This window comes from Ochotona curzoniae, unplaced genomic scaffold, assembly GCF_017591425.1.
Source record: "Ochotona curzoniae isolate NIBS_2020 unplaced genomic scaffold, NIBS_Ocur_1.0 contig_1482, whole genome shotgun sequence".
NCBI lineage: Eukaryota > Metazoa > Chordata > Mammalia > Lagomorpha > Ochotonidae > Ochotona > Ochotona curzoniae.
The window spans coordinates 1,394,693-1,420,228 of NW_024465100.1; the positions used below are offsets into that span (position 1 = coordinate 1,394,693).

The following is a 25,536-nucleotide window of genomic DNA, read 5'->3' on the forward strand; positions in this document are numbered from 1 at the left end:
GATTATCGATCAGACTTTCAGGTCTCTGTGGTTCTCCCTCCTTCCTCCCTCCCTCAAATGGCTGCAATGGTCAAAACTGAGTCAATTTAAAGCAGAGAGCCAGGAGCTTCTTCCAGGTCTCCCATGTGGATACAGGATCCTAAGGTTTTGAGCCATCCTGTACTGCTTCCCCAAGCCACAAGCAGTGAGCTGGATGGGAAGTAAGCAGCTGGGACATGAACTGGCACCCATATGGGATCCAGGTGCTTACAAGGTGAGGGTTTAGTGATTGAGCCATTGTGACGAGCCTAGATGGAAAATCTTTATCCTTCTGTCTCTCTGCGTGCTGCAAAATCTGCTTTTCCAATTAAAAAAAAAAGCCTTAAAAAACCCATGTCCAAGTCAGAGAGACAAGGCAGGTGTGGACAGTGCTCTCATGTGCTGGTTTGCCCCTCAAATGCCTGCTCTGGCCAAGAGGGAGCCTCGCTTAAGCTGGGACACCGGAGGCAATCCTGATCTCCTGTGTGGGTAGCAGGGACCCAATTACTTGAGTTATGGAAACTGCTGCTTCCCACAGTCTACTGGAAGGAAGCTGGAGTCAGGAGCCCAGAAATTGAACTCAGGAACTCTTGCTATGGGAACAGGTTGTCCTAAGTGGTGCCATAACCACTTAATCCAAAACTTCATCCCAGACTGTTTAGTTAAAGAGAATGGGCCTTCTCTTTTATTGGATCTCATCCCGTCATCCTGGATAAGTCCTTCAGCTCCATCCCTGGCCTCCAGGGCTGCAGGATTCTCGGGATGTGCTGACCGTCTTCCTCAGTCGTCTCCTGGGACTCCTGGAACCTTTCCCAGACCACAGCTGTCAGAGTGGTCCTTGGCTCATGACCGTGACAGCACTCCGACAGCCGTGACCAACGTCTAGTGGAGGGATGTTCAAGCAGGCGGGGGAGCCAGGCTGCCTTCCCCAGGATCTTGGGTTTTCTCTTTTCAAGAACTCTGAAATGCTAAATAAAGGATTCCGGCTACAGTAAACACTCCATTAGTAGTGCTGAAAACCATATGAGGGTACTTCAAAAACTCATAAACAATGTAATAAAAAGATGCAATTTTTGGAGGAAGAAAAAAGGAATCTTTGCTTACAAATCCCTGGAGAGGCAGGCATTTCGCTCAGTGTCCCACAGGGCAGGACCTGGTTTTGAGTCTCTCTGTTCCAGTTCTTGACCCCAGGTCCTGCTAATGCAGAGTTTGGGAGGCAGTGGTGATGGCTCCAGTAACTGGATTTTGCCCCCGACATGGCAGGCCTGGATTGAGCTCTGAGCTCCTGCTTTTGGCCTAGCCCAGGCGTGGCCATGACAGGCATCTGGGGAGTGAATCAGCTGATGGAATCAGCTCTTGGCCAAAAAATAAATGAGAAAACTGTGCGTGGATTTCAGAATCCACGTTGGAATAAATCCGTTTGATTCCTTTCTCAAGTGTTCTCGCTATCTGTAAGATTATAGAATCCTGGGAATAATTGCACCCTGGATTTATCTCAGTTTTTTAAACCAAAGATTTTTTATTTTTGATTCCCTTTTAGACAAATCTCTTGTAAGAATCATAAGAAAGATCATGCACAAATCACATTTTCTCTTTAATACCAAAAATACAAATTCAATAATTTTTTAAATCACTTTGAAATGATCCAGATGGCTTAAAAAAATGCTGCCTGGATTTTTTTTCCAGTCTCCTAGAATTTTCTAATCAGTGAGAATCATGCTGATCTTGACTATTATTTCCAACCACAAGAAAAAAGAGCCTCTGTACATGGAACATGCTGATTTCAGGAAACTGGCAGTGAGAGACATGGAAGGGAAGTTGGTGAAATGTGGCTTGAATTTGGGAAGCATCTCCCACTCTTTCCCCCACCCCAGGGTAAGGAAACACCCAGAAGCTTCCAGCAAGTTCCAAGCTGCATGAATCACTCATGTCTTCACAAGCCAGACCTCATTCCGACGTCCGTAGGGCTTCATGGGAGGGTCATAGCCAGTGCAGAAGTAGATGTCGCTCCGGTAGGTGGCTGTGCCCTCGAGGGCGGCACGCAGTTGGGAGGCGTGTGCCACGTAATCTGCCTCCTTGGCATAACCACCAAACTGCCTGAGGATACAAGTGGGGAAAGGACATGACCTTGAAGAAAGAAGGGATCTTACAAACAAAAAACAGGACACTCAACATACCTAGTATGACAGCATGCTAGAGCATAGAGGGATTTGGCTTTCCTTGTGCCTCAGTTTTCTCATCTGTGACATGGGAATATATCTGCTCTTTCCTCCAAATATATTATAAGCATTAAAATGCCATGGTGAGTGTGAAAAATTCTGTTGCAGGGTCTGAAGTACAGTTGGCACACACCAAACATGAGTTTCTGGTTCTTTCCTGAAGTGTCTTATGGAGATGCTAGGATGGCTTTTCCCCAGGGCCATGCCTTCCCTGCTTCTCTCTAGCTCCCTCTGCTGCCCCAGCTGCTCCACTTCTCTGCCTCTGTCACCAGCTGAAGAAGGCAGAAGGAAAAAAGGGGAGCTGGGTGGAGTTCAAGACCCATCCAAGGCAGTTCCGGGAACTGAGCCCACCACAGCACTCACACACAGTCGCTGAACAGAGTTCCTGCCGTCGAGGGTTAGCCCAGTGGTTAAGATGCCCGCCTCCCACCTGCTGCTCCCTGGGCTCCCTGGTCTGGCCCCTGGGTCCAACCTCTTTCTAATGTAGGAGCTGGGAACAGGTGAAGGCTCAGCCGCCTGGGTTCCTGGCATCCTGTGGGAGACCTGGGGTGAATGTCCAGTTCCCAGGTTTGGTCCTCACTGGATTTGGGGAGTGAACCAGTGGTTGGAAGATCTGTCGGTTTCTCTCTTTCTCAAGGACATCCATAAATTAAGTTAAACAAAACCCCAAAGCTTCAAGCCTTGGCTGCCTTCGCTCAGAAGAATGGAGAACTCAAAAACTGTAGGACTCTGAAGAAGATTTATGAGTAAGAATGCTCCTTAAACTCAAAAACTAGAAAGAAAATAACCTACATGTAATAAACGCCTCTAGAAAATATTACTCAGCCATTAAAAACATCCCAGGTGAATATTTAATAGCATAAAATGTTCATATGGGAAATTGTGAGTAGTTTGTATAATATGTATATGTATAATATGTATGATATGTTAGCACATATACTTAACATTCACTTTAAAATAATCATTAAAATATAATTATAGTGTGACCTAGACTACCTAAGATTGATTTTTTTTTAAGATTCATTTTTATTTTTGTTTGAAATGCAGTTATAGAGAGAGGGAGAGATAGGGAGAAAGAAAGAGAAAGAGAGAGAGCGCGAATCTTCCATCCACCATTCACTCTCCAAATGGCAACAACAGTCAAGAGTTGGACCTATCTGAAGCCAGGAGCCTCTTCCAGGTCTCCTCTTCTGGGTCTCCCTCGTGGGTGCAGGGTTGCAAGGACCCAAGCCATCCTCTGTTGCTTTTCCAGGCCATAAGCATGGAGCTGGATTGGAAGTGGAGCAGCCGGGACATGAACTGGCACATGCATAGGATGCTGGTAGAGGATTAATTTACTACACCATGGCACCAGTCCCTAGTATTTTTTTTGAAATGTTTATTCCAAGAGTAATAGTTGCTTATTATCAAATTTAGTAAATGGTGAACCTTATTAAAGAGAAAATGGAAATAATTTATTACGCTGCACACAAAGACATTTTTAAAATTTGGATGTTTCCTTTTTTCCTTGTGGCATGCATGCAAACATACTTATTTTAATAATATTTTTTCAGATTATGAAAATAGTATGTATTCATGCACAAAATTTGAAAAAACTACAATGAAGAAAATTTTAGACATTAGATAAAACCATGAATGATTTTTATCAGGTTTTTCTTAATTTCTAAATATAAAAGAATTTCATTCAGTTGGGACTGTTATAATCATTTTATGTTCTAACTTCTCACCTAAGACTGCTTCCATATCATTAAATATTATTGGATCAATGACAAAAATAAGACAAAAATAATAAATAAATAAACCAACAAACTAGATACCAACACAGACCAGGACTCCAGGGCATAGGCAAGCTGGGGCCCCACAGTCCAGAGACAGGAATCACTCTTAACAAGCCTTCCTAGTCAGGACGTTAAAGCAATCTTTCCCCACAAAGCAAAGAAGCCTCTCCTGTATCAGCTGCTTCCCTGGCAGAAGTTGGGCACAGAAAAGCAAGAAAGTCTTTCTGTTCAAGGTTATTTTCTTTCTCATATCATCTTCTTTTCCCAAATGTGTCCTGTAACCTACCCTAAATACTCTGCTCTACATTTGGGTTCTATTAAAATCTTAAGGAGAGTCTAACACATCACCCCCAACCCCACCCTTTCTAGTGACCTTTGTGACTCAAAAGCCTGACTTTGCATGGGGCAAGATTGGGCCAAAGAATGCATTATTTGTGGTGGAGCCCTCTGAGTCACACTTGCCTTCTTTGTGAGTAGTTAGTCATGGTAGAGGAGGAGGACATGCGAACACCCAGGATTGGGTCTCTGAGGGATTGATTATTCGAATGTCTAGACAACAGCAGCAGCCCGAAGACAGCGCTGAGACCAGTTGGAATTGAAATTGATTCCTCAAATACACTGGAGGAAGCTGATCAGGCCATGGAAGGAAGCTAAGCTCTGGTGTCGTTTAGAGCAAAGAGGAGGAGACGGGATTAGCAGACAGGATGGATATTCAAGGAAGGGGTTTCTGTCAACAAGACTGCGAGAAGGCAGATCACTGTTTTTTTGGTTTGTTTTGTTTTTATGAAGAATGCCTTTAGGCTGGGAACCACTTGTCTGTAATGCATCACATGGGGGCAGGGACCTGGGAACAGGTGTTGTGTGCTTCCAGAAGCTTTTACTTGTGCTGATACTGAATTCTTTGTGAAAACAGATATTGTCTCTTTAAACTGATTTTGGAGAGGCCCAAAGAAGTGGTCCTCAAATGTCTTCATTTAGGATGGGCCTTTGGTTCAAGCAGTTAACATGTCCTTCGGAATGTCCATGGAGTTCCCTTTGCTTACAACCAGGCTTCCTGCTAATGTGCAGCATGGTGATGTGTTAGGCAGGGAGTCAGCGAATGAAGACGTTGAGAAGTTTCCAATAGCTTCTATCTCTAAATCTGTACCCCTAACCCTGCCCCTTTTTATGCCAATTCAGCATACCCTCTTTTCCATGAGGCACCCATCTCCTGTATCATAAAAGATGCCAAAATGAACACACACGTACTTAGCTATGAAAACCTTCCTCATGGAAAACACCATGACAACCTGCCAGAGGCCATCACATAGGTTGAACCCTGCCTAAACTCCACACCATCTCCATACTCCATTAGGGCAACGCCCCTTCCCAACAAAGGGGATCACTGCCTGCCTGGCACCTTCCTCTCCTGGTGGGGCTGTCACGATTACCTCTGAATGTGTCTTCTCCTTCTTTAATTCTGATCCGATTCTTTAATTTCATGTCTTTGCTTTGGTGGATTTTTATCTCATAAGAATCTGAAATAAAACCACAGGGAACCTTCAGCTGGCCAACAATGGGATGGCCCAAGTGCCTGGGTCCCTGTCACGCATGTGTGAGACCCAGACTGACTGCCAGACTGCTGGCTTGGGCTGGGCCCAGTCCTGCTTTTGCAGATATCCGGGTTTCTGAACCAATAGAGAGATGGTCTCTCTCTGTGCATCTTTGATAAAAAACAAAATAAGATTTAAAAATTCAACATTTGGAGGCAAGCTGGCTAGTGTGTATGCTCACGTGCTAGTTCTGCCACCTCTACTGTAGTGTCTTGGGCAAATTCTTCAATTTCTCTGAGTTTGAAGTTCTTTAAAGTTTCATTTATTTTTACTTGAAAGGCAGATTTATAGAGAGAATAGAGACAGAGTCTTCCATCTAGTTGGTTGATTCCCCAAATGGCCACAGTGATTGGGGCTGAGTCAATCCAAAGCCAAGAGCTGTCAAAGTGTCCCGTGTGGATGCAGGGCAAGGACTTGAGCCATCCTCCACTGCTTTCCCAGGCCATTTGCAAGGAGTTGGATAGGAACTGGAGCAACCGAGTCTAAAACCAGTGCTCATGTGGGATGCCAATGCTGCAAATGGAGCCTATTCCATCACCTCACTGGCTCTTTTTATTTGTTAACTAGGATAATAACAACATCATATCAGCAGGTTATTGAAAGATGAAAGGAGAAAAGATGCTGCAACTTCTCAGTGGATGCCTCTCAAGTGGTAAGCTCACAGGAAATGGCAACTATCAGGGCTGGCACTGTAGTACAGTGGGTAAAACCACTGTCTGTAACGCTGGCATTCCATATGGACACTGGTTCCTGCTCCTGGCTTTGGCCTGGTCCATCCCTGGTCACTGCAACCATTTAGGGAGTGAATCAATCAGAGAATGGAAAACTTCTGTTTCTCCCTCTCTAACTCTGACTTTCAAATAAATAAATCCTTAAAAAGGAAAGAAGGAAAGACAAGATGGATGGATGGATGGGAGGATAGGTGGAAGGAAGGAAGAAGGGAGGGAGGGAAAGAAGGAAGGAACAAACAAGAGCTAATTGCCATCCCAATTTCCCACAGCATCTTTGGGGCTTTGGTTCCAGGTCCTTCACAGATACCAAAATCTTTGATGCTCTCAATCTCTTCTACAAATTGCATAGTGCATAAATCCAATACACATCTTCTCACATACTTTAATTTCTCTCCAGGTTATGTTTAATACCTAACACAATGTAAATGCTATCAATAGTTGTGCTATATTCTTTAGAGAATAAAGGCAAGAAAAAAGGCCTATATATGCTTAGTATAGATGCAACATTTAAAAAAAATTTGTTTGTGGTTGGTGGGCTCTGTAGATACAGAGGGGCTGCCTTTGGTTTCTTCTTTCAATTTCTAGTCTCCCAAGGCAAGTGGCATGAAGGAAATTTAGAGTAATAATGCGATCTGGCTCCATGAGCAGTCCTCAATTTCTCAAGGAGGACTGCTCTCAAAACCCCATTTTATCTTGTAACACAACTCCTCACCCCTATTCCTGATCTTAATGCTTCATTTTGCTTTTTCTCTTTCTGCTCCATTAGAGCACGATTCTCTGTTTTTGTCCACTAATATATCCAGAGCACCATACCCAGTGCCTGACACATGTCAGACACTACCATGGAATGGACCATTCTGGGACAAAGCAAAGATGACAGTGTTTAATTCCACTATTGCAGTGAGGGTTTATGCAGCGTTGTTTGTCCCCAGCTTTACTCACTCACCCACTCACTCACTCACTCAGATAATAAACATTTAAGCACCTACTATGGGCACAGTGGTGAAGGCTAACACAGAACCAACAGCAGCCACATTGGAATGAGCCTGACAGCCACTCCAAGCAGTTTGAACCTGACCCTGGATTCGAAGCTGAACACTAAAGTATTTAGGGTAGGGATGGATGCAGTCAGACTGTGATTAGATAGACTGCATGTACTAGTGGCAGAAGAGGATAGAGGAGATGGCAGAGGGGTGAGAGACACAGCCAAGTTTGAGCTCATGAAGGCCGGAACAAGGGCAGATTTGAGAAGTGATCAGATGTCAAGGGAGATGGAGAGTAGGAGACTCCTCAAGGCTCCTGTTGAGCCTCTAGGTGGCAGCAGATCCTCAAGCTGCAACAGGGGCCAAGGGCTGAGTCACTTTGGAAAGCACGAGTGCAGGTGGGTTGTTCACGATTCGGACCATGGATGTGTTGATACGTGCATCTGTGAATTATATCCACACAAAGATATTTGCGAACACTGCTCATCTTCACTCCTCTTAAAGCTAGTGTTTATTTTTCACCTACTTTAAAGGCAGAGGGCCCAAGCGCTTGAGCCATTGTCTCCTGCCTCCCGGGATACAGCAGCCTGTATCTGAATCTGCATGGGATGTGGGCTCCCAAGTGGTGGTTTCACGGGCTGCACCACAATGCCCACTGCTTCCCCCCAACAACGATCAAGTAAATATCCAGATGTATTTCTGACGCTGTGGAAACCTCTTTAGACTTGGGAAAGAATTGGAGTCAGACATGAATTTGGGAGAGATCTGGGAGAGAAGTCTGGGAGTCCTCAGAGAGTAGGCTTAGATGTAGCCTGCGTGTGTGTATAAGGGGCCTGAAGGAAACAAAACACCCATGCAAAGGGGTGCAGCACCCACCCCTGACCCCTGCCTCTCCACCTAGCAGCCTCCATGTTGGCAACAGCCCAGGATTTTACACTGCAAAGTTCTACTTGTACTCCAGCCAACTTTACAGGTGGCCCTAGCCTTCTCTCCAAGGAAAGCACCACAGGAAAGTCCCCTCTGCCCGGTGCCAAGGGGGCTACCCAGCCTGAGAACACTGGGTAATAAAACTCAGGAAGAATGTCACCTATCCACGCAAAATTCTTTTGTTACAAGAAGACAAGGACCTCTGTTCCAGCCACCTCCTATAACCCTGGCGCAAGATAAGGAGAGATGTGAGGCACGGCTGTTGTGCAAATGAGATCAGAAGTTATGCTCTGGGAGTCCTAACGCCCAGCGGTGGGTGGAGGAAGAGGGACTCCACGAAGGATCTGCGAGAGAGGCAAAAGGAGACCCAGCAGGATGTGACAGCGCGTGTCATGACTCACCGCTGGAGAGAAAGAGATCTTCCACCACCTGGTCCCTCAAATGTCCATGAAACCCAAGGCTGGGCTGGGGTAGAAGCCAAGAGCCTGGAACTCCAACCAGATCTCCCACGTGGGTAGCAAGGATGCCAGTACTTGAGCCATCACCTGCTGCATCTCAGGGCGCACATCAGCAGGAAGTCGGAACAGAAAGCAGAGCTGGCATTCAAGCCATGTACCTTGACACAGGATGTGGGTATCCCATGCAGAGTCTTAGCCACTGTGCCAACGCCAGCCCATACCTGTTCTGGTGTTTAATTTCCAGGTACCGAAATCTTTGTAATTAAGGTAAAAATGCCCCTGTTTTATCATGGAAGCAATTTCTTTTTAAAAAAATATTTGATTTGAGATACACATAAATGGGGACAGAAAGAGAACACAGGAGAACTCCTGACTTCTGGTTTCCTGCCCAGACAACCATCACAGCTAGGGATGGACAAGGTCAAGGCCAAGAATTGGGAACTCGGTTCAGGTCTCCCATACAAGCAGCAGGACCTCCACTATTTGCACAAATACCAGTTGCCTCCCAAGGTCTGCATCAGGAGGCAGCTGGAGTTAGGAATGGGAGCCAGGACTCAAATGCAGGAACTCTGAAGTGCGCCTTGGCAAATCTGAAGTACTTGACTAAAGACCCAGGCCGTCACGTAGGAATTTTACTGAAAAATGAACACAGTTCATCCTAATTCCATTTACAGAAATGCACAAACACGCCAGGGAATAAAGCCCACCAGGAAGTCAACCCTGCAGTGTGCAGGAAGCCCAGCGCTAGGGGCCCTCAGCTGCCATCATGGGACAAGCAGCTTACCCCTTCCCGGCCTAGGTTCCTGTGTGCTCAGGGAGGTGACACAGCTCCCACAGCTCTCTCAGTTCACGAGCACCTGAGTGTGAGGTCAGGAATGCTCATAAAGTGCTTTGAGCTTCTTTTGAAAGGAGATAAACACACAGCACAGACACTAGGTTTGTAAGCCTGTTAATAGGTCTCCAACTCCCCAGCTTCAAAGAAGTTGTCCTCTAGGGCATTGTATTTTATCTCCGCCAGTGTCAGGACAAAGAATCCGGCTACCATGGCAACAAAGGAATCAAACACACACATGCCCTGGATTCCTGAAACACCAAGGGAGTTGATTAAAAAAGGCTGGAAGAGTTGGGGGTGGGGACAGGGAAGTTGAGGGGGAGGATGGCGCAGCATTAGCAAGATGCAGCTAACCAAGGGGGGCTCTCGTCCAAGGAGGCCAGAAGCCATAATGTGTCATCTTTCAGGGAGTGTTTGGCGCAGGCAAGGAGGAGAGAGATACAGTGACTCTGGGCCTGCCCACCCAGCTCTAAAACTTGACACGCAACAGGTCACGCACAGTGGTGGGAGTCAGCTGGGCATGTAACTGTGTGCAGAGCAAAGGAATCAAGGCAGAAAGTGCCAGGTGCCCACCAACAGGAAAACAGAACTGGGAATGGTTGTTTCTGACTCAGAACGTGAAGGGGAAGTGTTCCCGGAAGACCTAACCTAAGCCATTATTTTTAAGAATCTTTGTGGATATCAGCAATGAACAACGTGATAACATCCCTGACCTCCCAACTAGCAAAGACTGAGGAGAGGGTTTCCAAAGAGCTGGATGAGGACGAGTGAAAGTCTGGAAGAGGATGCTGGGTCAGATGAGGTGGGGAGTGAGTTGTTGTGATGTTAGATGGACAGTTGGAGGGGGCTGGGCTGTGTCGTGGCATGTAATAAATGCCATGACATAGAATTCTCACTAGACTTTCCTGCTTGGTGGGGACCCAAAGTCCACTCACCCCCTCTTCATAGGAATGGGAAATTTCATTACCAGCTGGGCTTTGGTCCAAGCCCATTGTGTGCTGAGGTTAGGGCAGGCTGAGGCCCACTGGGGAGGCTTCGTTTTTTGTTTGTTTTCATTTTACTTGAAAGAGAAAAGAAAATCTTCCAACCACTGGTCCGTTCCCCAAATGCCCACAGCAGCCAGAATGGGACCAGAACAGGACCAGGCTGAAGCCAGGAGCCAGGAGCTCAGTCTGTGTCTCCCATATATGTGGCTGGGATCCAAGTATTTGAGCACCCCCCTGCTGGCTCCCCCTGGGTACACTAGCAGAAATCTGGGGTGGAAACCGAACAAGAACTTGAACCCAGACACTGTAACATGGGACACAGGTGTCTTAACAACTGTGCCAAATGCCCAGCACAGGGGAGCGACCATGACATGATTGATCCTGTGGACATTTTGGAGGGGCGGGGCAAAGGTGGGGGACTGAAATTAGTAGGTGATAGCAGTTGCTCAGGAAAGTGGGGATAAAAATGTGCGGCAGGATGGATGGGAAGGAAGGGACCTTGGCAGGTGACAGACCTGGGTCAAAAATTAAAATGTGAAAGGTGATGAAGTCAGAATTACATGGGAGCTGGTGGGTAGGATCATGAAGTGACCCTTAGAATGTCAGGAAACACAAAGAGGCACCACGTGGGGGAGAGTCTGAGTTCCACGTGGGACGCACTGAGGTGGGAGACACTCGGGGAGCTTGATGGAGTGCTGCCTCCGGGGGAGCTGGCAGCGTGAGCCTGCTGCTTGGAGGAAAGGCAGCTCTAAGGGCACTGTTTAGAGTATCACTCATGTGGACATGGTGATGGGAGCCCCTCCCACCTCCCAAGGGCTCATGGGACAATTGGCTGCTGGAAAAAAATGAAATGGTGACTGATTAAGTTTGAGATACACACCATTCCTATTGGCAGGAGTTTTGGAGGTAACTTCAAGATTGCAAGCACTCAATCCACCGCAGCAGAACCGTCACACGTCTCTCCAGGTGGGGTTGGAATGCCCCCCAGGCCAAAGACTTCAATGCCCAGTCAGGTGTCCACTTGTGTCAGATTTTAGTTTTCAGTAGAAGTGTTCATCCCTGGAGTTGGTGTCTTGGCACAGCATGTTAAGTTACCAGCTGTGACACCAGCATCCTGTACAAACACCAGTTCAAGTCCTGGCTGCTCCACTTCAGATCTAGCTCTTGGCTAATGCGTCTGGTAAAGCAGTGGAAGGTGGTTCAAGTACCGGAGCTCCTGACTGCCCTGTGGGAACCTGGATAGAGTTTCAGGCTGCTAGCTTTGACCTGGCTCACCTCTAGCAGTTGTAGTCATTTGGGGAGTGAACCAGAGGAAAGAAGATCTCTGTGTCTCTGTAACTCTCCCTGTTAGAAACAGTCCTCCGTATAAGTTCAATCCATGGATACCTGTTCTTGTCTTTGGAAAGACACAATCCTTATCTGGAGACACTGGGCTGAGTTCGCCTTTAGAATGTGTCTCCCTGTGTAAGCTGACAGAGACCTTGTTCTCTGTCGTATCTTTAGCACCTACACAGTTGATAAGTACAGAGTAGGTGAGCCATGGAATCTACCTTTTCCCCTCCTTTGGATGAATGAATGGATAGAAGAATGAGCAAATGACATTAGCTTTGTGTTTACATTGTCTGATGAGATCGGAGTCAGAGGTCAGGGTAGGGAGTGACCAACAGTTGGCTGACAGTGGCAGCTGTAAGAAGGAACCAAGTTGTGCTGGGGAGAGAAGTGCAGGGGTACAAGTAACCAACAGCCTTCTTTCAAACCCATCTAGCCACTTCTTACTGAGCACCTGGTAGATTTTAGCCAGAGGTCCTGCCTCAGGAAGCTTGCATTCTAGGGGAGGAAGGAGTGACAAATAAATGAACAAAGAATACAATTGCAGAAAAGTGATGCAAAGAAAAAATAAAGCAGGATTGGCAAACAAGTAGAGGGTTATTTTTGATAAATTGGCCAAGAAAGCCCCTTTTAAATTGAAGTGAGGGAGCCAAGTTTGGTGAGTCAAACTCAATCCTGGGCCCAGTTCCTTGTGACTACAGAGTACTGCAGTGATCTAAGAAACTCCACCAACCCTGATCTGTAGCACTCACATGGGGGCCACACAGAGATTAGGGGGCGGGCTCTTTCTTCCAGTCCAGGCAGAGCTCCCCGTTTGCTGGTGGCTTCCCCTGGGGGGCCTGCGCCTTTACAGGGCAAAGCAATGTCAGCAATCCTGGGTGCCAGGAGCTGACCCGGCTCCTCCATAGACACAACTAAACTGACCTTCGGAGCCAACGCCTTGTAAAGCCCATTGCAGAAGATGAGAAAATTGCCCAGGACAATTTACCGAAAGTTACAAAACTCATTCCTCCCTTGAGTGGAGGCTTCAAACCAAGCATATCTGCCATAGCTTTGGCCTTTTTGTTGTTGTTGCTCATTCCAGTAAAGCCTTAACTCTCACTGGGAGGTGACATCAGGATGCTAAGATTCTGTCTGCCTTCCACCAAACATCATGGGGGCCATCCACAGCTGTTACTTCACCCTCATCACAAAGCAAAGAGCAGTTACTCTGACCCACAGCTTGAAGGCAAGGAAAGTGAGGCACAGTGAGGCTCAGCAAGGTGCCAGAAGTTCCCATGGTCACTCAGTGGTGAGCTGGCACTAGAGACCAGGTCATCATGACCCTGGACCCCTGATTTTCAACTCTTTCCTCTGCACCCAGACATTTCTAGCAAAGTATGTGAAAGCTTCAGACCTCAACTATCACTGAGAACCCGATGCCACATGCCGAGCTCTCTGCTAGTTGGCCTTCATAGAATGACTGAGGACAATAGCCCGGAATGTCACCACGAGTCTAATGAGAATGATCCCAAGGTCTCTTGTGAGGACTAAAATATTCTGAGAATATCATTTTTTCCTTTAGCATTCTATTCCTCTAAAAAGCAGTGATAATTAACATTGATAATAAGCATACAGTCTTCTTGTAGACCTGAGGAGGGATTGAAGGATGTAAGACTTTCTTTTATGGAATCAAAGTTGCTATAGAACACCCTCATTGTGTTACTTGGATTGTACCTTCGTATTTGAAATAGTTCTTTTGCCTCTTTTCATCTCTCTTGAGTGGAGACAGAAATAGCACAATGATAGGAGGGGGTACTTCTGAATGCCTATTTGTCAGGGCAGTGACGCCATGTGGCTAACTGAGGAAAGCCTAGATGCTAAATTAGAAGTACCAAAAACAAATGCACAGCTAAACATTATACTTGGTACTTTCATTTGTTTATATTTAAAAAGAAATCTCCATAGATGTGGCTTTGATACTTCTAGATAGAAGTCTTTTTACATCATAAAGGATGAGAGTTCCTAGGAGAAAAAGCTCTAGGGAAAGAAATGTCACACTGTGTTGGAAACATGCAATCCCAGCAGGCAAGGAAGATGCTAAAGATGCTCGTAGTTTTGTCCAAAGGACTGAGATGCCAGCTCGATGAGACCCTCAGTGGCCAACAGTGGGCCAATCTGAGTGTCAACAACTGCAACATTCGATAGCATATCCACATCCATGTTCATAATGAACAAAATAAAGATGCAGGGACCAGCACGGTAGACTAGTGGCTAAAGTCCTCACCTTGTCCTCACTGGGATCCCATATGGGCGCTGGTTCTAATCCCAGCAGCCCAGCTTCCCATCCAGCTCCCTGCTTGTGACCTGGGAAAGTAGTCGAGGACAGCCCCAAGCCTTGGGACCCTGCACCTGCGTGGGAGACCCAGAAGAAGCTCCAGGCTCCTGGCTCTAGATCAGCTCAGCTCTGGCCATTGTAGCTATTTGGGGAGTGAACCAGTGGACAGAAGATCTTCCTCTCTGTCTCTTCCTCCTCTCTGTATATTTGACTTTTCAATAAAGATAAAATAAATCTTAAGAAAAAAAAAAGGTAGGGGAATGGGAGAGACAGGAACTGGGGTGGGATAGGGAGTCAAATCTAAGTGGGAGCTCACTCTTGGGTCTCATCCTGCACTTGGATGCTGTGAGAACGAGGGCTTCCTTAAATCTGTGCTGGAGGTGCCTTGCTATCCCACTGCAGGAAGACTTCCCTACGTGCTGCGGAAGGAAGCAGCGTGGCAGCTGGATGGCCCATGCCAGCTGCATTATACAACCTGTCCTCTGGGGGGCCTCACATCACCTGGCTGAAGACTGCCCTTAGCCGGGAGCCTCACTTTCCAGGAAAATCTGTCCCACCCTAGGCTAAAGAGCAGAACAGTGAAATAACTAAGTTGGGGAATCCCTGAGAATGGATCAAAACTTTGCCTAGTGCCAGATTACTAGTACAATTATTTTTCATGAAGTTGCTCTACAGCGGAATTAACCCCTGCGTGTACGGTGACTACTGGCAGAAATCCCCCCTCTCCATAGTTCGGTGCCTGTCACACAGCAGGTTTTTGATAAATGGAGACTCACAAATTATCTAGAAGAGATGTAGTTTCTGGAGGAGATGGGGTGTCCAATCATTTGCACCTGCCACTCCACGGTCAAGGGAACATGACCCCATCTGAGGTCCACAAGGCAACACAAGGAAGACATCAGAGTGGGTATATGCTCTACCCAAAGGGCCACGGTCATGAACTTCCTGGGGGAGGTGGGTGATGGTGATCTCTCAGCTCTGACAGGTACTCCCTGCCTTTCTGCAGTGCAGTGGGAGCAGGGGGGCGGGGCGATGAAAACCAGTTACTCCTCAGTCCTATATGATCTCAAACCACAGCTTGACCTATGCATTCTCAGAGGCATCTCCCTGCATAACAGGGTGGCGTCTCAAGTGTAAGCTGAGAGAACAGCCTCTTGACCAGCAATGTGGCTGTTGGCCAAGGTGTTCATTCCGAGAAAATGCCAAAGTGTGTGCTGTAATCTAAAAGATGCTACAGTGATTCAGTATGTCTGCCTTGATTCAACACCAGCGCTCACTGGCGATGACCTGGGGAGGAAAGGATGGGGAGCAAGTGTCATGCTGGGATGCTGAGAGCACCACCTGCTTACATGGAATAGACGGTGATGCTGTCCCGCTCCTCGATCTTGATGCTCTCATCGCTGGGGGAGGGCGGGTTGCTCTGAAACTGGTTTGGAATCCGGAACCAGACTTTCAGTTTCTTCTGTAGGGAGCCATCTTCACTGGGGAACACAGCAAAGGAAATAGGGACCGTCATCCCCATCCCGATTCCTACAGACATAAAAACAAACAGGCAAGGTGGGCATTCGACGTAGTGAATGTTCAGGGATGCAGGACACACGTTCTTCTCAGTCCTCTTCTAAGGCAGTGTTGCTTCGTCCTTAATATTAACAATGCATATTTCAGTTATTAAACACTCAGCACTGGGCATTTAGCCTATTGCTGAAGACATTGTATCATACAGAAGTATTTGGGTTCAAGGCCTCACTCTAATTCTGGGTTCCAGCTTCCTGCTAACGAGCACCTTAGGAAGCCGCTGGTGAAGGCTCATGTGACTGAGTTCCTGGCACGTACATGGGAGCCCTGGGATGAGTTTCTGGATCCTAGCTTCAGCCCTAGCCCCGTCCCAACCCCATCCCAGTATCAGCTATTGTGGGCATTCGGGAAGTGAAATAGCAGTTTCTCAAACAACTGTATGTATGATTGAAAAATATAGTTAGACATAAATACCTCTTATCTATCTATGTACATTCATTTTAGAAGTATAGTGTTACGTTAAGGGAATTTTTTTGGCGATATATTTATCAAGATTGCAGATATAAAGACGCTTCCAACGGTTTATGGAAAGTGCATCTTACCTCTTATTTTTCCTTAAAGACTTATTTGAAAGGCAGAATAACCAAAGGAGGAAGAGAGATCTTCCATTCTTTATCTCACTCCCTAAATGCCCTCCACAGCCAGGGATGGGATAGACCTAAGCTGGGAGCCAGGAACTACAATCGAATCTCCTGCCTGGGTAGCAAGGGCCCAACTACATTAGCAGGAAGCTGGATTGGAAGTGGAACAGCCAGGACTTAAATGGGCACTCTGAGATGGGTCAAGCAACAAGTCAACCTACTGTGTCACAAACTGGCCCCAATGTATACTATCTTTTAATTCCACTTTCCATGAACTTTTTTTATGTGTATGAATTATTTCCTACATAAATATAAATTTTGAGAAAATATTCCAAAATATGGGGAAGTTTTTGGTAATAGGATATTCACTGGGGTAGAGTTTATAATTCCATTAAAAGAGGAATATGTCTATGCAAGCTATGGGCATATGATGTAATGTAGCTTATCTATGAAAAACCAAGCCTAAGAAGACGATAAATAGTGGAAAACAGACTAACGTGCAAAATATGTGATTGTAGGAATACTAAGATTACATTTCAAAACCTACTTTTTTGTTAAGATTTATTTACTTTCATTGGAAAAGAAGATTTACAGGAAGAAGAAGAGACAGAGGAAGATCTTCCATCTGCTGGTTCACTCCCTAAATGGTTGCAATGGCTGGAGTTGAGCCAATCTGAAGTCGGGAGCCAGGAGCCTCTTCTGAGTCTCCCACATGGGTACAGGGTCCTAAGACTTTGGGTTGTCCTCAACTGTTTTCCCAGGCCACAGCAGAGAGCTAGATGGGAAGTGAATTTTCTCTAACGAATTTTGATTTCACATATAATTTAAAATATGTTACAACAGTGTTTTAAAATGATATATTGTTGGTCAATTTATTTTCCAAAGCCTGATTACTTTGTTCCAAGTAGCTTTTACTATATTAATATAAATCTCCAACTTTGTAAATTATCAGCTTGTGACATATCCTAAAAATAGAACACAACTCCTTTTCCACCTGTTTCCTGATCTTTTTGGGGTGCAGCCAGTCCAAAGTGCAGTCCAAATTAGAGGCTTTCTTTATTCAAAAACGAAAAAGTGGAGGAGGGTTTCCTGAGCAGCGGTTCAGATCCTGCTTTGTGCTGCTTGCATTCCACAGAGCCGCTGGCTTAGAGTCTTGACTCCGCCTCTCATTCCAGCCTCCTGCCGAGTACACCCTGGGAGGAACCAGGTGCTAGCTCAAGTAGTTGGGTCACCTGTAGTTTTAGGATCATGGCCTTGGCCTGGTCCAGCCCTGAGTATTGTGGGTATTTGAGCAGCCAATTGAAGATCTTTCTCTCTCTGCTCTTCAAATAAAATGAAAATAAATAGAATTTACTTATTTGAATGACAAAGTGTTCTCATTTGCTGGCTTGCTCTTCAGTACCCACAATGGGCAGGGCTGGGTTTGGCTGAAGGTGGATTTGGGGACCTGATCCATTTGGGTAGCAGGGGAGACTTGGCTGCCACTTCCCAGGGCGTGCCTTGGATCAGAAGCCAGCGATTCCCACGTGGGATACAAGCATCTTCACTGCTAGGCTAAATTCTTATTCCAAGAGCTTCTTAAAGAGCCACTCATAATAGTTAAACATGGTGTACATGCTAACAGGCACATCTTATGTAAAGTTTCAGGTCTATCATTTTGATAGAGGTGAGCCAGTGTGGATGGTCAAATTGTTAAGACAGGAATCCTCAGACCACTGGCTCCTTCATCCCACCGTCAGAATGAAAGCTGGCACCAGCTACACTCAGTGCCCATGGTCTCAGCCTCTGTGCCCAGCAGAATCAGCGGCAGTGGGGCTGGCTCTGGGCATGGCCAGTCTAGGGTGGAAATCTCAAATAAGAATTCAGCTTTGCCCTCTGCCTGTGACGTGGTATATTGTGGGTACTTCTTACCTAATCAACCAGTACAAAGATATGGTAAGCACTATGGGGTTAAACAAACCAAGAAGTAAAAAGAGTAAAATAGTTTCATACCTGGGAGAAAGCCCTGAATCAGGGATGCCCAGCAGGGACTTCTTAGCAGAAGGGTGGGCTGGGCCAATATCAAGTTGGCCTTCCGAGAGCTTCCTGCAATAGACTCCTTATACAAGAGGCTCATGTGCCACCAGAGCAGGTGTGACCGGTGCCTTGTAGTCCCTCCCTTGCACTTTCTGCTGATGAAGTGAGATGGATAAAGTTCACCTCCATGACCAGAGCCATGTCCCACAGGGGTACTCACCTTTGTCATTGGTGCCTCCCACATACTTCATGACTTTGGGCATTGCTTCTCGGAGAGCCTCATCCACAGGTTTGTCTGTCACTTCCACTGTGGCAAACTTCCCTCCTTCACAGGCTCTTTCTTCATAGGAGATGTCTTTCTGGAGACACAGAAAGACACTGCGCTTACCAGACACCAAGTGGTAACCCGTGATGCCTTCTAGAAGCAGTAGGAATCCAGCTGCTAGAAGTATAGCTGTTACCCATCTGGCAGACCTCAGTGTAGTACCTAGCTCCTGGCTTCCACTTGGCCAGCCCAGGTGATGGTGGGCATTTAGGGGAATGAGTCAGAAGATGGTAACCTGTTTTGTCTCAAATAAATTATTCTTTTTTTTTTTTTTAAAGAGTTTAGCTGCCCTAGGTTGGGCAAGTAGGCTTTCCCAAGATTTTAAAAACTGAAGATTCTTGACTAATAAAAGGGGTGTGAGTCCCAAGTAGACATAATGATCCCTAGGGGAGGTTCGGATGATAGGGTCTGGGAATGGTCTGTATTGTCTGAACATACAGAGTTAATATCTTAGCGTTATATTTGAATGTAAAAATACCTACTGGCTTTGTGATGCAAAACAAGATAAAAAGAAGTCAGAGAGACCCGAAATTTTAAATGCCAATTTCATACTTAAGGGCCGCTTCCTGTGGGCTAGAGGGAATGGTTCCAGATCAAGGTTCAAGGGACAGCAAACGGGCCCTGGCTTTGGGGTGATATGCCTGCTCGTCCTGAGGGGAGCTGTGAGGTCCTCTAGTTGTAAGCCTAGCTTTCAGAGTGCCTTCTGGAGTAGGCTTCTTTGTTGGCTTGTTTGTTTGAAAGGCAGCTAGACAGAGAGACACAGAGAGACTCTCCATCTGCCAGCCCACTGTCCCAGATGCTCACAGCTGCCGGAGCTGGGCCAGGCCAAGGTCCGGAGTCTGGAACTCCATCTGGGGCCACCATGTGGGTAGTGGGGGTCCAGCTGCCTGAGCCCTTCCTGGCTGACCTCAGTGGCAGTCCACCTGTAATGTTGGAAATGCTAGAAGCACTTACTCAGGGAATCACAAACTTGCAGCTGTGAAAGGGATTTTGGAGCTCACTTAGTGTAACCATCTCACCAGAGAGGAAATGAAGAACCAGAGAGAGTTGCCCAACATGTCATAGTTACTAAGTGGCTTCCCGCCCTCAGACTCCAGGCGCATGCCTGTTGCAAGAGTCTCCTGATGGCTTTTGGGGGTGAAGCAAGCATTTTAACCTCTTTTCTTTAGCCCTTATGTTAGTTATTATGGGCAGACACTTGTATGCCCAAGTCAAACTCAGAGCAAGGGTACTAGATGTCATTTTATGCAGTTAAGTTTTACATATGGAAAGATCTACTGGAGAAAGGGCCAGCTGGCTCCTTCCTTTGATCTTCCCATTCTATTCATTCAACTACCAACTACTGAGCTACTATGTGCAGAGCATTGCGCGAGATACTCTGATAAAGAGATGAAAACTAGATATTTCTTTTCTGAGCATTAAACAGGTGAGGACTGGAGCCAGTGCAACAGCTCCATTGGCTAATCCTTCGTCTACAAGCACTGGCATCCCATGTGGGTACTGGTTCATGTCCCACTTCCCATCCAGCTCCTTGCTTATGGCCTGGGAAAGCAGTGGAGGATGGCCTAAAGCCTTGGGACCCTGCACCTGTGTGGAAGACCCTAAGGAAGCTTCTGCCTCCTGGCTATTGGAGCTCTTTGGGGAGTGAAGCAGCAGATAGATCATTCTGTCTCTCTGTAAATCTTCCTTTCCAATAAAAATAAATAAATCTTAAAAGAAAAAAAAAAGAGGTGAGGACCTTGAGGGCAGTAGGGGAACACCGAGGGGACTACTTAGGGTAATGTTGGGGGCTTGGGTGTGTATGTTTACACATCTGGGTGAGCCAACCTAACTCTGACATGCTTATAGGTAGGTAACCTGTAAGCATGTCACTGCTTCACTGATTCATGGAACAAACATGATTGAAAACCTTTGCTACGTGCCATAGACTTAAGAGATTAGAATAATCTGGATGGATACTTAGGGTGGTGAGCAGAAATACACAAATAATTCTGATATGATATAGCAACTCTGAAAACTTGAGAAAAGGGGATTCCAGCTGCTGGGGACCCTCAAAAGTAAAAGAAAGGATTCTGACAATGTCCTTTGGGGCAAACCAGTTAGGTGGGCCACAGCAAGTGAGAAGGCCAGATCCCAGAACTGAAAGGCGGTTTCACAGCCTTTAGCCCAATGATGGTGAGCTGCTTGTAAGCCAATCTACTCCAAATGAGTTTAACTGGCTTTTGTGATCTAAGCGCAGGATTCTGCAGTGGGCGTTTGGCACGGTGGTGAGACCCCACTTGGGAAGCCTCATGTATCAAAGTGCCTGGATTCGAATCTCCACTTTGCTTCTGATTTGTTTCCTATGACTCCTCACCGTGAGAGGCAGAAAGTGACAGCTCAAGCCCTTGGGACCCTGCCACTGCCATGGCAGACATGGACTGAGGTCTGGGCTCTTGGCTTTAGCTTGGCTCACTTCCAGCCAGGGTAGGCATTTGGGGAGTGTCCCAGCAGATACAGAATCTCTGTTTCTCTGCATGGCAAACAAATGAAACTAAATCTATCACTAAATGACTAAGCAGGTGACAAAAACACAGAGGCATGGCTGAGTCTTGAGAGTGGAGGCTCTCCTGGGCAGAAAGGAGTCATCCCAAATGGCACAAGTGCTCTGAGCTCTCGGGTGGATGTGCAGCGAAGTGCACTGCAAGGCCTGAATGAGCCAGTTTGCTCTGAGAGCCCTGGTAATAAAGCCTATCAGCTATGAAGGCCTATTCAACTCCTCCTCTTCCTCTCTGTGGACTCTGGAAGCAAGCTGACCCTAGAGCCTCAGGCATGTGTACATGTGCACAAGACAACGAATCCTCCTAGCACCACCTTGCATATCCCTCCTCCATCGTGCTCCTCGCTCACTCTCCTGGATGCTGGCTTGCTTCACTCCAGAAGTTGCATTGGCTAGGTTCTTTCTGCCTGCCTGTGGGGACTATGGCATTCCTTGTCTGCTACTTCCCTTCCCCACACACACTTCCGTAAGGTGTGTTAGTCAACTCTGCATGACTACAATGAAATACTTCCTGGATAACATCTCCTGGAGTGAAGCAGAGTCACCTTGTGCTAAGCCAGCTGGACCAAAGGGCACCTTGGGTTGGTTTCATTCATCTACAGACTCTCATTGGAAGCACTGGACCACTGTGACCACTTAGGTGTGAAAGATGGATGTTAGAAATCTACCTAGCTCTCCAGGCAGCTCTGTCCACACCTGCAAAGCCAGGATTGCCTATTTCTGCCGAGCACAGACATCTTAAGTAACATGGTGTTGATTCTCAACATTTAGCATCCTACATGCATTTCTGGTTATATAGAACATATTTATAGACTGCCTTCACTCCCTCGCTGGTTAGCCTTTCCTCCCAGATTCTACATGAGGACTGCAGGCAGCAATTATTGACGCCGATTCTCAATATCCAGTAGGAAGTCAGGTCGTGTTCAAGTTCCAGACAAAGGCTTTGCAAGATGCTTCTTCCTGTGGGATTTGCAAGGTCAGTTTTCTTCTATGACCTCTGCTGTGGTTTGTACACCATGGTTTTAGAAGCCTGCTTCTCACTATAAGAAAATATTTATCATGGCAATTAACAGGGTACTTTCTATTCCATTATTCCAGTACAAAAGCAGGATTTGAACCCAGGCTAGCGATCCTAATCAATGAGTATAAGGTTGGACACAATCTGATAAGGAGGTCAGTCAGAATATCAGTTTCGCTCTGAGCAGCCACACGGCCTCCTGATTCAGCACAGACAGATGCCTATTCGTCCTCCCTGAGCAGGAAAGAAGGCACCTGATAACGCCTGCAGCCACGTGTGCCCCCCGCCCAGCTCCTACAATCAGTCCTGCACACTCCTGCCACCTGGCCCACACAGCATGCTATCCACTTGCCCAGACTCTCTCCAAGGCATGAAACATAACTTTAGGGCGAGGCTCTCTTCCAAACAATGCATCCTGGCTTTGCATATTAAAGCAGGTTTACAAATATCCACAAGTATTTCTTTATTACATCAGCATTGCCATTCTTGTCACAGAGTTGAGAAATCTGTGGGTTCAGAGTGGTTGGGCTGACAAGTAACCTATCCCAACATTTCCTGTAAAACTCAGGGGTCCTACTGGGTGCTGTAACCCATCCAGGTGCTGGGTATTCTGTTGAACCATTTGTAATGGGGGATCTCATTTAAACTTCAAAGCCATCTACAAAGATAAGAGCTATCATTGTCACTCATGAATAGCTTCAGAGAAGCAAAGTTACCTGAGACCACATAGCTAGTAAGACTGGAGCTGAGTTCTGATATAATGATATTACCATATTTGTAGAGTGCTCAGTTTATAAAATATTTTCATATTTTAGAAATTTAACATAGGAATCCTGGAAAGAGTTTTATACCCATTCAACAGTGTCAGAAACCGAGGTTCATTTGAAATGCATGGTGTACTTCAACCTGAAAGCAGTCACACACTGTCATAATCCCACCAAATGATGGGGGAGAGCGCCACATCAATCCTAAGGCACTCCATCAGCAACAGGTGACACCATATGCACAAGGGCCTAACAGAACAGAGGCACTTTGACTCAAGGAAGCGGTCACACAGATAAAAAAAAAAGAGCTGAGAGGCCACACAGGGGCAAAGGAGGGAACCTGAGGTTCGTTAGCACCCAACAGGAGAGAGAGGAAAGATGACCGGGCCTACCAGTTAAGACATGTCCCACACAGGAGTGTCTGGGTATGCCTCCTGGACGCAGCACCTGACTCCCACTTCCAGATAACAGTACATCTGAGAAAGCTGCAGTCACAGCTCCTGCCACCCACGTGGGAGACCCAGGTGGCTTTCTATGTCCAGCCCCAGACATTGCAGATTTGGGAAGTGACTCAGCAGATGGGAATTCCCAGTTTCTCTTTGCCTCTCAAGGAAGCAAATCAGATTCTAGTTTGCCTTACAAACGTGGCAGCACTGGCACACATCACTGCACAGCAACGGAGCCACCATGCGACCCTGGCTTATGGGGTGCCCTGCTCACTCTGCGAACAGCAGGGGACACTGAGTCAGGGATAGGAGGGGTAACAGGTCTCTGGTTCCCTGACTAGTCCAGTCTCATTGGGTCTAGAACTTGTGGTCATCACACTGACCACTGTTAAGAGAACAGTCTCTTAATCAATAAGGTCCTGTGATGGGAGGGTTCCATAGAGGGTACCTCAAAAAAGTTGGTGGGAAAAAAGTTTCTTTGGGTGTAAAAACTGTTTTAAACCCACATCTAGCTTTCTCATAATACACAATTTCACTAGCACTTCTGAGGAGCTCTTCTTTATGCATGGTTTTCAAAATGGTTTCGTGCCAAAAGAAGTTTACATCTTCTTAAAATTAATTGTTATTATTTTAAGGGGCAGAGGAGAGACAGAAAAGGAGAGGGTGCTCCCATCTGCTTGTCACCATCCAAATGCAAGACCAGGCTGGGCCAGGCCGGGCCGAGTCCAGCCATCAGCAACTAGGGCCAGGTTGTCCACCTGGGCGGCAGTGTCCGCCACCACCTTCTAGGGTCTGCCTTCAGAGTCTGGGATTAGGAGCCAGAAGTGGTAACCTGTACCCTGACATGGGATGTAGGCATGCCAGGCAGGAGACTAAAGCTGTTTTCACGGGGGCTGTCCCAGATGGCCCTGTTGGCATCGGTGTAAATTCAGGAGAACATGCATTTATGCCCTTCTCATCCAGGCACCTAACTCCAGCAGCGCTGGTGGCCAAGGACACTGTAGCATGCGAGGCCTTTGCCGATGCGCGTCCACCGCGCTCCCGCATACCTGCGAGGCCCCACCTTCGGCCCAGGTAGGACCCCCTGCTCCCGACCCTTCGACCCACACCTGGGGCATTTACATCTAGACAGCATCGAATTGGCTCTTCTACATTCAGCTCTCCAGCACTGGGAAGTTTCTGGCCCACAAGACCCTAGTCAATTGTTGCTGCACTTAAATGTCTCTCAGCAAACTGTTCGGGCCGTCTGGGAAGTCTAGAGGAACGCATGCGTTCAACAAGTGCTGTCCAACTCGCCATGCTGGGGTCCAACCTCCTTCCACTCCCCCCCCCCCCCCCACCCCAGCAATGCCCTAGGACCCACTGCAATGCCCTAGGACCCCTGACTTCCCTCTCCCGAGTGCTGGACCACAGGGGGCCGCTCCCGTGGAAGCACCCGGAACGCACACGGAAGTCCCTCAGAATGCCCTGGGTACGACCCTCCTCCAGGCCCCGGCAGCCCTGCGGGCCTACCTTGTCCCCTTTGCTCAGCACCTGCCAAGGCCATGTCTCTACGCTCCCGAACAGGGAGTTCCTGATCATGCCCAACATGTTGTCGTCTGGGCACTCCGGAGGCAACGACAGCTGCGGGGTGCAGGAGAGGAGGGCAGGAGCGGCCTGCAGGGCGAGCAGGGCGGCTGAGGCTGGCGGGGCGAGCCGGGGGGCGGAGCTAGCCGGGAGGGCGGAGCTAGCCTGGGGCGGGGTGAACCGGGAGGACGGGGAGGATCGGGAGCGTAAGGGGCGGGGCGATCCCAGAGCGTCAGGAGGGCAGGGTCGCTAGAGACAGCCTGATTGGTGGGGACGTCTGGTGGGCGGAGCGAATCTGGCGGGGCGAGCCTTACTGAGACCTGGCCGGTGGACAACGCAGGGGCAGCTTGCGAAACCAGGGCGGTATGGGTGCGACTGAGGGCTGTGCAAGGTCAGCCATTTGGCGACCCCCCTGAGGACGGCAGGAGCGGGTGGTACCCCGGGGAAAAGTGGTATTTCTTTTACCCATCCCATTCTGCCCTAAAACTAGAGGCTTCCTTCCACTTTATTTTCTATGGCCTGTATTCATTTTTTTT

At 47.3% G+C, this 25,536-nt stretch overlaps 1 protein-coding gene across 1 annotated transcript; it reads right to left on the reverse strand.

Moving 5' to 3' along the window:
• Positions 1-1,517: 1,517 nt before the first annotated feature.
• On the reverse strand, positions 1,518-25,125 carry HEBP1 (heme binding protein 1). Its single transcript, XM_040967237.1, has 4 exons — positions 24,947-25,125; positions 18,563-18,701; positions 15,520-15,700; positions 1,518-2,115 (listed from the first exon to the last, which is right to left on the reverse strand). Exons 1-4 carry the CDS (start codon positions 25,022-25,024, stop codon positions 1,944-1,946), a joined length of 570 nt encoding a protein of 189 aa, XP_040823171.1. The 5' UTR covers positions 25,025-25,125; the 3' UTR covers positions 1,518-1,943.
• Positions 25,126-25,536: the final 411 nt, after the last annotated feature.